The sequence below is a fragment of the Squalius cephalus genome (assembly GCF_949319135.1).
Source record: "Squalius cephalus genome assembly, chromosome: 24".
Taxonomy (NCBI): domain Eukaryota; kingdom Metazoa; phylum Chordata; class Actinopteri; order Cypriniformes; family Leuciscidae; genus Squalius; species Squalius cephalus.
Window position 1 is genome coordinate 10,428,646 of NC_137145.1, and position 12,501 is coordinate 10,441,146.

A 12,501-nucleotide genomic window follows, 5' to 3' on the forward strand; every position below is an offset into this window, starting at 1 on the left:
GGGAATAATGAGTGCAAGCTTGGTATGACCCCTTGGCCAAAAGTGACGTCCGCACAATTTTGTAGCCTGTTGCGTCATCATGACAAATGATACAATTTGGAACGTGGAACGTTCCGAACGCGTACATTAGTTTTACACCCCAGACACAACTTCACAACATACAAAATATGAAATAAAAAGTTAATGAAAAAAGTTTGAATTCCTTGGTCGGACATCACTAGTTTTGGCCACTACTGCTAGGTGTTATGAGGAGTGATCCCGTGAACGGTGTTGTGGCCGTTCGTTGCCATGGACACAGCGCAACAATCAGTATCGCATGACACTGATGAAAGTGAAACCCGTCCATTACTTAGACTGAAGATGGGAGAAACTAATGTCAGAAATTATGACTTATCCCAACTGCAAGCAGAACTTGAGGAAGAGAGAGAGTTCAAGTAAGTCCAAACATTCAGTTTCAAACTGATTTGACTTATCCAGTTATTTCACCCTCTATTAATTGTATGAAATCGTTTTAACTTTGTAAATCGTTTAAAGGGACATGTTGCAGGATTCGGTGTCTGACCTGAGGAGCACACTGGCTGATTTGGAGAAGAGACTTCACAGTGTAGATGGAGAAGGTCTGTAACGTTACATGATCAAAAGTATGGCATTTGAACTAGGGCAGAATTAGAAATGACCAAATTATCTTCCCAAATATATATTTGTTTTGCACTGCTCTGCTGTAACTTAACGTACTCCATTATGAGGCGCTCTTGTTAGGATTACAAAACGATTTTAAAAGTTACATTAGTATGGTCTACCCCAGCGGTCTAACTATGGAATTCCAACGCTGCCAAAATAATACATAAATAAATATACGAATAAAAAATAATAATAAAAAAAAATCAAAGAAGGCGGGATTTAGCGTCAGTTAAAAGAGAGTGAGGTGAGCAAAACATGTAACGTTAGTAGCCTGAGATAGAAATGTTAAAATGACCAACTTTTTGAATTGAAAATATGCATTCACGTGATTCATGTAATTCCTGAGTGTGACGAGACAAGAAACCTTTTACGTTTTCGACATATTAGGCATACAAATAAAAGTGCATGCATGTGTGCATGATTTGCAAATAACGTTAGTTCAAATTATTTCCCAACAAGAATTAGATCTAGAATTTCTGTTTATTTATGCTTTGACATGTTTACGGTTACAGCCTTGCAAAAAATACATTTGACTAGTAATCTAAAAGTAAAACTACTAAAAGCAAAAATAATTAACCTAATTCGTCGAGTGTTTGATTGACAGGCGATCTGACCAATCATAATCCTCCATCCGCCATTTTTGTCCGACAAATCAGTCAGAAGATTAACGTTGGAGGATTTGAACTTGAAAAACTGAGTGGACTGACGTCTTTCCGCGGTTAAAACAACATGTTCATTCATGTTTATTTGATGCTATAAATTAACTAGAAGGAAGAGATGATCGGTTCACGAGAAGCTTTAACTGAGGCGCCACAGCGATCTGTCACGACACATTAAAGAACCACAAAACGATATTTATTGTTTACATTTCTTTAAAAAATGACCAAATTTGAAAGTTGAGTTTCATATCAAAAGTAACCCAAAAGTAACCTGGTCTGTCCTGTCAGTCAGTTCGTTGTCAGTGTCCTCTTTGCTCTGCAATTTATTTTTGTGAGAACATGGTGTGGAGTGAGAGCGCATAGCTTGTCGGACATAGCAACAGTAACTAAAGGGGGCGGGTCTTTGCGAACGGTCAATTGAAGCTGAGCCGTATCAGAGAATGTCTAATAGGAATCTCAATATCCGATTTTGCATTCTGCTCAGAGAACGAGTGGAGGACCAGATATGAGACACAGCTGGAGCTGAACGAGCAGCTGGAGAAACAAATCACTGTGGTTCGAGAGAGACTTGAGACCCTCCGTAGCGATCCCGCAGGTAGCAATACACGTGCTTTCTTTTTCAATTTTTTCTTTCTTTTTTGTGTGCCCATATATATTTCGTAATTTATAAAGTTTTTAGACCTCCTTTAGTGTGTCACAATCAATCTGCAATAATAGAAAGAAACACTTGGGGGCACCTGATGAAAAAATAACACAAGACACGCAACATTATGGGCTGGGTCATAGTCCATGTCCACGGTTTCACATAGGCTACTTCATTCATGGTTTTCACTGCTGGCTCTAAGTTCTCTTCATCTTATTTATCACATCAGTCATGATCAAATAATTGAACAAGGGCCCTATTGTGCTGATACAGAATGAAATATAAGGCAGGCCCAGGCAAGCTATATTTACAACTAAGAGCTGTGAAATGCTGTTATATTGATGTATTGCATACACTGCACCAAGCCCAACTTTTTTCTTACTCTTCAGATCGACTGGCTTCTATTCGCTCTTATGACAAAATGTCCGAGGTAAGTATTCCAGCAGCAACTTTTTTTTGCTATACCTCCAAAAAAATAAATAAAAAAAATTTCATAAACACAATTGTAATGGTTATAAAAACCATTTTATTAAAAAATAATTATATTAATTATATAATTAAATTAATGTAAATAATTTAATTTAAAAATAAGTAAAATAAAAGTCAAATGACTTCTATTCGCTCATATGATTAAATGTCGATGGTACATTCCAGCTACAAAAAGTGCTACCAATTTCTAAAAAATATAAATAAAATCGAAATTGTTATTAATTATAAAATCTTCATAAACATTTGTTTAAATATTTTAAAATATAATTAAATTAACATAATTAATTTTAAATAATTGTTATTTTATTAATAATAAAATTATAAATGTCAGTAGGGTGTTAAAAATTACCGGTACTTTGGTGCCAAGTCGATATTGAAATTTTAAAAACATAACGATACCAGCCTATCGTACCAAGCACCGGGTCAATCCGGAGACCAGCTATGCAGCTGCTTTTAAATAATCCCATGTGAAAAGTGTCAAAGGTTTCTATTTACTACTTGTTTTGCAGCGTTGTTTTGCATGTCGTTCCAAACCCATAAGACCTTCGTTCATCTTTGGAACACAAATTAAGATATTTTTGATGAAATCCGAGAGGTTTCTGAACCAGCAATAGGCAGCAAGAAGCCGGAAGCGCTACACTGTGTTTACTACGTGATCAGCGTAGGAGACTGACACAGAGGAGAAGAAATTGTTGAATAAAGTCATTATTTTTGTTTGTTTGTTGCGCACAAAAAGTACTCTCCTCGCTTCATAACATTACAGTTGAACCGCTGTAGTCACATGGACTATTTTAACGTTGTCTTTACTACCTTTCTGGGCCTTGAAAGTTGCAATGATGTTGCTGCCTATTGCTGGTTCAGAAACCATCAACCACCAACTATCTTAATTTGTGTTCCAAAGATGAACTAATGTCTTACGGGTTTAGAACGACATGAGGGTGAGTAATTAATGACAAAAAAAAAAAAAAAAATTTTTTTGGGTGAAGTAACTCTTTAAGTTAGACAGAATCCTCAGAGTTCTGCACGCTCACAAATACCGATCTGTCCATTATAACCAAATAAGTATAAAGACGATGTAAATAAGATATTAATTGCGCAGTATAGACAGATTTTTTTTTAATATATCATTAATAGCATTAAAAATGAACTAATTTAAAGGTATAGCGGAGGATTTTCTTTTTCCGGGTGGATCATCAAGACTATTGGTCCTCCTAAGTGTCAATCATTCTGGTGATATGTTTACGTAAGGCTGTAGTACGTGCTCGTGCACACGAATCACACGATGGCGTGCGCTCAAAACACAGGTTGGGCTTCCCACTGATGTCTCAGTTGCGAAGTTTCTACTTGACAGGTAACGTTTGGCATGCTATTTGGAGAAATCCATTTAAAATCACTGCAAGTAAAAGTTAATGTAAGCTATGATTAGCTCGTGCACAAGTTTAATAGGCGTTCCCTCTCGGGAGCAGGTAGAGTGTTGCGCATGTGCATTTTTTCAAAAAGTGGAGAGGGCGGTTCTTTTCTAAAATTCGGGAAAATCCTCCACTATACCTTTAATATATTTAATATTTTTTTATTTTCAAATAGTTAAATAACACATTAAAACAAAATGGTTACAATAGTTTTTGCTATGGTACTGAAATTGGTACCAAGAACCGTACAATTTGACTGGTATTGGTACCGATTACTAAAATGTTGGTACCGTGACAACCAAAGAGCCCAAAATACACATCTCCCTCCCTCACACCCCCTTTCTGTGCAGCATGAAAGAGACGCTTCAGTTTCTGCATCAGTTCATATACGTTTCATTTTCCGCAGCTACTGTTGCGTGGTGCACTTGTTTCTCATTACAGCCTGGCTACCTAACTATAGTCCTCTGCCAAAGACGAGATTAAAAAAAATCTGCTGAGACAGCCTGCAAAAAATATTTAATCAGTGAGAAGTAATCTGTAAATGAGGGAAGAGAAGTGAGAAAGATTTGAGTGAGCCATGCTGCAGGGATGGGATGATAATTATAGAACAGAAAATGGAAATGTTTGGGGTTACTCAAGACCCCTAGCAAAGACCCCTATAATTTTGTCCTAATTATATAATCATAAGAATGTTCATGTAATTTATGTCTTGTCTTAAGTCCATGTGCTGAGATCTGTTTGTGTCCAGGATGCTCTCAGACAGAGGCTCAAATTGCTTTCTACTGAGAAGAGCGACCTTCAATCCCAGCTGATGGATTTCAAAATGAGAATTGTGCAGGAAGGAAAGGTGAAGCTCTACCAATCTTCTATTCAGAAAAATGCCCTCTAGTTATGGATCATATCATATTGTTGTACACAATCTCCAGCTATTAATTGTAATGTAATTGACATTATCATGAGGGAGTGAATGAGTTTAGATTTGGGCTGCTGAATTCCCCTATGCCTGTAATTATCTAATGATTACGCGAGTCCTAATTATTTCTTCATGCATGAATTTTTGTGTGCTTTTATTATGCATTTTGTTTCTTATAGACTTACCAGAAAGTCTACGAAGAGAGGCGGGCATATCTTACAGAGATTGCAAAGGTGAAGAACACATTTCAAATAAAATTTGATACATTTTCCAGTTTCTTCTTTCAATTATTCAGATGCTTTTATCCAAAGTGCTTTACAGTGTGTAGGTAGCCTGTGTCGTGTTGATAACTATGATAATGTATCCTTAGCTGTCCTCAACAGTGAGCAGAAAACAGCAGATGGTTCTAGCCCGGAGGACAGCACTGGGTCCAGGCAAAACGTAAATGTTAAAATGCACAGCACATCATCAAATGACACCACTTTGGTTCAGAGAAAACAATGTCAGTTCTTATATTTTCTGAAACATTTTTAAGTAACATGGAAAAACATGCAGAGTTATTCAGTTATTACAAGGAAACCAGAATGTGATTATCTATACTTAAAATCCTGAGTAAGACTTGAGTATTAACGTGAGTATATTTTTTCTTTCTTCTTACCAACACTGTATTTTTTTCAAAACATTTTATTTTGTGTTCTACAGAAGAAAGAAAATCATACATACAGGTTTGAATATATAACGGTAAATGATTAGACTTTTCATTTCTAGGTGAACCATCCTGGTTTAATTGTCTCATAAAAATACAATTTGCATATAAAGTGAAACAGATGGATGGTCTGTGGATGGATGACAGTGGTTGGGTACTTTTGAATACATTGTTAAAATGTTGGATGTCCTATAGCCTACCTTGTTTTTTTTATTTCCCTTTCCAGCAGAGGCCAGGATATGATGCAACATTCAAATATGATGAAGGTGCCTGTCAAAAAAACACCTGCAAGAAGCCGACTCCCTCGATTAAAACATTAATGCAGTGCATGGATCCTTCAATTATTGTTTGATTGTGTTTTGAAAAAGTGTCCTACAATTAAGCATTATTTTGGTTGGACCACTCTGAACTCACTTATGTTCACTATAAATACTTTTAAATACATTTTTGTATTGTTTCTTGACTTGTTTGGGTTTTGTGAGCTAGTTTCATCTCAAGGTAGTTTATTTAAAGGGTTAGTTCACCCAAAAATGAAAATAATGTCACTTATTTCTTCCAAACCCATAAGACCTTTGTTTATCTTCGGAACACAAATTAAGATATTTTTGATGAAATAGTAACGACATCGTTAAAATAGTCCATGTGACTACCATGGTTCAACCTTAATGTTAGAAAGCAATGAGAATGTATTTTTTTCTGGGGCTTGAAAGTTGTGATTAGCCTACATTGCAGAAATATTTTTGTTTTCATCAAAAATATCTTAATTTGAAGATATTGAAGATAGAATTTGAAGGTGAGTAAATGATGACCGATTTTTTTTTGGTGAACTATCCCTTTAATTAAGTAATTTGTCATACCAGATGTTAATTCTGTTATGATTTGTTATGATATTTATTCATGCTATTATGAAGAGTCAAGGTTAAGACAATGTAGGCTATCTCATAATTATGTAATTTCAGTATGGACCTACATTACATTTAATACACTAATTGCTGTCGTAAATATTATTTGAATGATAAAAGAGAGTTTGAGCAGTGGGTCAAGCAAGCCACACATATTCGTTCTGAATCGTGACAGAGCTTCGAGAGCAGCCTCACCGGAGAGGAACGGGGCGGGGGGTGTGTGTGTGTGTGTGTGTGTGTGTGTGTGGGGAGGGATGGCTGTGGCAGGTCTGCGGTGCGGGGCTGAATCTCAATGATAAAGCGGCCAATGCAAGACACGGAGGAGAGAGAGAAAGAGAGAGAGAGAAAGAGCAGCAGCTGCCGACCGACCAGCCAGCCTCCTCTGCGGGACAACAAAGGAGGTGCCGGGCTCACATCACGACTCCTGTCAGCACAACTCAACATCTGAATCGTCACCATTCAGAAGAAATCTTGAATATTACCTACATCTTCACCTTTAGGCAAGTAGAAAGGTCTATTTATTGTCTGTAAGAAAAATAAAATAGTCCGAAAAGCTCGCAAATATTTTGACCTGTCTGTTAGAATGTTGTTTTGGTCATTCTAATTCATTTGAATTATTCGGATTATCAGTTATGTCTTTGTTAAATGGTCAGTGACGTGACGATCATTTTTGTCCGGATCTAAGTTATTAGAAAATATATTAAGAAATTCAACTCAAACAAAAATGACTTCAAAGTTTTTATTTCAGAATTAAAAGTAAGTTTTATATGTTTGTGCGACGTAGTCAAACTGTCTATGTGATGTATTCTTGATAAAATCTTTTCTTTTATTTAAAATAGGCTAATTGCTTGTGTATGTATGTTTTTAAATATTTTATTCACATGTTGATCTTTTTATGAAATGTTCAGGTAGAAAAAAAATCTCTTGATATTACTAATTAAAAATGAATTTGCTTCAGAAAAAAAAAAAAAAAAATTGCCTATAGGAAAAAGTGTTTAAAACTTTTTGGAAAAACACAAAACAAAATAAAAATACGATGAACTGTTCGTTTACATGTGCTTTTCACTTGACAGTAAAATCAATTTTAGAGTTAATAATCCAAAATAGGCTAGTTGTAAAAATGTAGCCTAGGATATTTTTTTAAATGCATGAAAGCAATATGAATAAAGACCTCATTCCAATAACATGGCGTGTTTTGAACTCGATAAAGGATTTTTAGCATCCTTAATGGTCATTGATCCTGAAATCAAGAAACAGCTATTCAATGCATTCATGTAGCCTTGACAATAATACACTTTTGCACAGGTTTTCAAATATCACACGTTAGTGTTTTGCCATGTCAAAGTAAGACTAGTAAAGACAACAGAATGACAGACGCAGGATTTAACGAGCTCCAAGAAACATGTAAGCTGTCATTAAAAGGTTATTTTCAGACGAGACTTCAATTGACATCTAGGCCTATGCCACTGGGTTGAAAGAGCATGCCAGGATTAAACTTACTAGTTTGTGTAACTTCCTTTCGCCACATTTAATTTTCACGGTTTAGGCCTACTTTGACTGGACGACATGGAGGAACATTTTGACGAGAGGGACAAAGTGCACCGCCATAGCCGAAGCGCGGGACGGGCGAACGGGCTGCTCAGCCCCACTCACAGCGCTCACTGCAGCCTGTACCGGACGCGCACCCTCAAAACTCTGAGCTCGGAGAAGAAGGCGAAGAAAGTGCGATTTTACCGCAATGGTGACAGGTACTTCAACGGCATAGTGTATGCCATCTCATCCGACCGCATTAGAACCTTTGACGCTTTGCTGGCCGACCTGACCCGAACCCTCTCTGACAACGTCAACCTGCCCCAAGGGGTCCGAATCATCTACGCAATCGATGGTTCCAAAAAAATCACCAGCATAGAACAGCTGGTGGAAGGTAAGAAGTTCTTTAATGCAGCCCATTTATATTTTTATAGGCTACATATAATCAACATTTGTAAATGAGTATTTTTAGTATTTATGAATAGTAATTCATGGGATTGTAGCTCTTTCCCTTAGTTTCCCTCTTTCTTTTTGTCTGAGTTTCAAAAACTCTTTTGCTTTAAATCAAAGTTTGTAATGTTGTGATTCACCATAGCTGACTGGCTTGGTTCATGGCCTATAACTTTAACTAATACTATTTTAAAGGCCCACTGAAGTGCCTTGAAATGCAGCATAATTCAATGTGTTGATGTAATTTCCACTGAAACAGGAAGACAGGGTGGGACATATCAAACAGCTCCTCCCCTTTTTTAAAGTAGCCAATAGCGTCTCGGTAAAGCAGCAGTTTCCTCCAAATCTCCTCCATTTCGCTTTAAAATATAGCATTCTGTGCAGAAGTCAAATGGATTCGATACGTTTTGTGTTCTGCGACTCGCTCATACGATCCGCTCTGTGCTATCGTGTCTTTGGACCGGAGCAGATTGTGTGCGCGCTGCGGCGGTTCGCGTGACAATAACGTGAAACCAGACTTAATTTGCCACAATGGAAAGCATATCTACACTGTCTGAGCCTGTTCCCTATCCCCTATTTAGTGCATTATGTGCCATTCACCATGTAGAAAATAGTAAATGTGTTAACAAGTGACCAATTTTAGCTGCAACTTCAGCTATTTGTAATGTAGGGGGGGCGGTACACTTTAGATTCTAGAGAGCATTTGATTGGACAGAAAATCCGATGAGAAGCTGAATGCAAAGTGATGTCATCAAAATCAAAAATCATCAAAACTTCAAGTTTTTAATTTTTATATTTTCTAAATGCGAATTTTGTCATGGTTTTGGAGCACACTAGCTTATAGATAACAGTAAGGCTAACATATTCATACTTAAAGCCAAAAAAACTTCAATTTTGATTTCATGGGGACTTTAAAATCCCTATGGGAAAAATGAATGAAAAACAAAAACAAAAAACCTGGAACCAGTGCTGCTGAAAAAGGGGCGGGCACTGTTGAGCACATCTTGGGATCATGTATGTATCATGTATGTCATCAAAAGTATGTATGAGATCGAGAATTAGCGAGCAATTTGCCAAAATATAAATTAGATACGAACTGCAACAAGAGTGCAGACACGTCTCGAGATTTTTTATTTCGCTGCTCCGCGTCTTAGTTTTTGTAATGCAGGAAAGCATTCCGCGTGAATGGCGATTTTATTGTAATAGTCTGTGATTGCAAATTGTTTAATGAGAGTCTTGGTGGCTTGGATGCATTTGGTTTCTGTTTTCAAAATTAGAGCAGTAGATGTGACGACAAGGATGAAAAATTAGGCCACTCAATGATGAGCATTTAAGTCTGCATGACTTTAGCTTAAATCAATGGATTTTTACAGGCATGACAGTGCTACAGTGAAAAGTGCCAGGCAGTGCCTCAGGTCTTTACCCTAAAAATGAATGTCAAGCACTCATAATATGTATTAAAGATGTAAAATATAACACATTGTACCACTTTTTTCTTTTGATGATTATAGGTGAGAGTTATGTGTGCGGCTCCACCGAAGCCTTTAAAAAACTTGACTACTACAACAACATCAACAACCCTAACTGGTCTGTGAATATGAGGGCTTTGGGTTCCAGCAAGTGCCCAACATCTCTAGCAAGCTCGAAATCAGGACCGCAGTCCAAAGAGGGCAAAGACTTCATCAGACCCAAACTGGTCACTGTCATCCGCAGTGGGGTGAAGCCGCGGAAGGCAGTTCGCATCCTCCTCAACAAGAAGACGGCCCACTCCTTTGAGCAAGTTCTCACTGACATTACAGATGCTATAAAGCTCGATTCTGGCGTTGTCAAGAGGATCTACACCCTTGAGGGAAAACAGGTAGGATTGCTCATTTATTAATGGAAATCTTCATACTGGAAAATCAGTTTTGAGTTGATTCATTCATGTGATTTTACCTCAGACAACTAATAGTTTTGTTATGTAAGCTGACCTCTTGAACTGGCACGGAAAACTTGAAAGTGTACTGGGATTGCACATCGGGAGTCCCAGATAATTGACATGCTAGTGAAATATAAATGTTTGAAATGATTCATTTATCAACAGCTGGGTTAATCTTCCTATGTGAGTGTAATCATTTGACTCAAACATACATAGATCTAAAAGTGCTATGATGAATTGTTCTTCTCTTGTAAACCCTTAAGAAATATCCCAGAAATATGGGGGCTCAACATCCAAACAATGTGGCTCTAGTTATTTAATCTCTGTTATTTAATTCATACCACAAGCCTTGAATTATGAAAAATGAAGTCTCATTATTTAAAATGCTACTGAAGAAATCTCTGCCTAACCTGCAGCAAGATTTATGGCAGGACGAGTTTAGTTTATGAATGGGAATCTGTGTCTTTGCCCACGCAGACTCAAAATGAGAGAACCGGTGTCTCAGAGCATACAGAAATAACTCTGCTCTCGTTTAAATTCCTCCCACCTTTTCGTGCCGTTTTGAAACAGCTGTGCCCTCCCCACGCATGGAGAATGACACAAACATGTGCATAAAGTACTACTCTGATAAATACTATGATACATATACATATATACACACAAACTTCTGCTGTAAAAAATTATTTGATCATAATTTTGTAAATAACCCCCACAGACATACAGCGCTGTTCATCAATGCACTGTTTTGTAGCAAATTATCAGGATAACATTTTGAGTACAAATTTTTTAAATGTTTTTATATTTATTAAAATTTATTTTATATTTGTATTTGGTTTGTCCCCTTTATCACTCAAGCTACATGAGCTTCAATTTGAGAATGAGAATTGAGCATCATGTGCTTCATTGGAAGGATATGGAGTCACATGACTAATGTCTCAAATTTGCTTATTTGATTAGTAGCCTAGAATCTTCATTTTTTTTTATACATTTGACATCATAATGTTTTTCATTCAAAGTCTAAATCCTAAAACGTTCTATTTATTTCCAGGTTTAAATTGAAATTTAAATCCCAATTTTCCAGTGTATGAATGGCACTGTACATGAACATCTCTGAACGTGTCTCTGCTCAGCCAGGTAAAATGTGCAAATAAGGAGACGCCATTTGGCTGAAATTCATTAAAAACGAATTAATCTGCACATGGATCTGTTACCTCTCTCCATTCATCTCTGTGCTGGCGGCTCTGCCAGTGTCTCAGATCTTCAGACTTCATCTTTTCTATTTGAAAAACCCTCTAAATCACCTTGAATTTGGAAAACTGGAGCATAGACAGATTGGAATTGCAGATGCTCCATAGAATGTTCAGTCGTGCATAAGACGATTTATTGGCTTTTTAGAGTAGCTGTATTGAGTAACAAATATGTATTTAAAAAATAAAATGACATCCTTTCAGTTGTTACATGAAACATTATTCAAAAAAGACGTTCTCCCTCCGGTATAATCTGATAGCAGAGGTTATGCAGCAAGGCATCAAAGCCCTGGTCTCCATCCAGATAAAGTAAGAGCATTATGGCTAGCATTATTTTTAGAATAAGGATCGATTGGGCCTGAGGGACCCGTCTATTGAACAAGCCTGGCCAGACACAGTTACAGCACACGATTTTGTCCTGATACAATTATGAACAGAAACCAGGAAGGAGAGACAAAGGGAGAAAGTAAAAGGAGATAGCAGAAGGATCTATGTGGGTTAGAGAAAAAAAGATGAACGCATAACAAGTGAAACAGGAAGTGGAGAAGTTCAGGTGTACAATCAACAAAGCAATAAAAGTAAAATTTCCTGTTTTTTGTTCAGTTTGAATGCAGGATCCAGGTGTGGACGCAGATGTGTCAACATTATTGTTGCTGTGCTTTGATGAATTACAAAAGTAAATCTGTGGATGATTAATGGAATTTCTAAAGCAATTTTTAGATAACTTCAGTGTTGTTGAAGCATGAAGTAATTCATTATCTTCTATATTACAGGACTGTGCTGGTTTTTTTTGTGTGTTGGTATTACATAATTGCTGCCTTTTTGCGCTTGGCTCATATTGTTTTTGCAAAGTTTGCCAAAAAAAAACAAAAAACAGATTTCTGATTTTTCTTCAGAAAATCCATGTACATTACATTTTATGCTAAGTGAGAGTTTGGTAATAGAGCTGAGTCA

At 36.9% G+C, this 12,501-nt stretch overlaps 2 protein-coding genes across 3 annotated transcripts in view; both read left to right on the plus strand.

Moving 5' to 3' along the window:
* The first annotated feature begins 176 nt into the window (after positions 1 to 176).
* ccdc169 (coiled-coil domain containing 169) lies at positions 177 to 5,894 on the plus strand. The gene is made up of 8 exons (XM_079860930.1): positions 177 to 434; positions 535 to 617; positions 1,825 to 1,935; positions 2,373 to 2,413; positions 4,630 to 4,728; positions 4,974 to 5,027; positions 5,165 to 5,235; positions 5,727 to 5,894. The coding sequence occupies exons 1-8, from the start codon at positions 289 to 291 to the stop codon at positions 5,818 to 5,820; spliced, it is 699 nt and encodes a 232-aa protein (XP_079717056.1). The 5' UTR covers positions 177 to 288; the 3' UTR covers positions 5,821 to 5,894.
* A 774-nt stretch (positions 5,895 to 6,668) lies between these two features.
* dclk1a (doublecortin-like kinase 1a) overlaps positions 6,669 to 12,501 on the plus strand; it is a 51,696-nt gene continuing 45,863 nt past the window's right edge. For both annotated transcript variants that reach the window (XM_079861153.1, XM_079861154.1), the window contains exons 1-3: positions 6,669 to 6,902; positions 7,949 to 8,326; positions 9,894 to 10,240. In XM_079861153.1, coding sequence (XP_079717279.1) covers positions 7,969 to 8,326; positions 9,894 to 10,240 — 705 coding nt within the window. In that variant the 5' untranslated portion in view covers positions 6,669 to 6,902; positions 7,949 to 7,968. The remainder of the gene's footprint in view (positions 6,903 to 7,948; positions 8,327 to 9,893; positions 10,241 to 12,501) is intronic.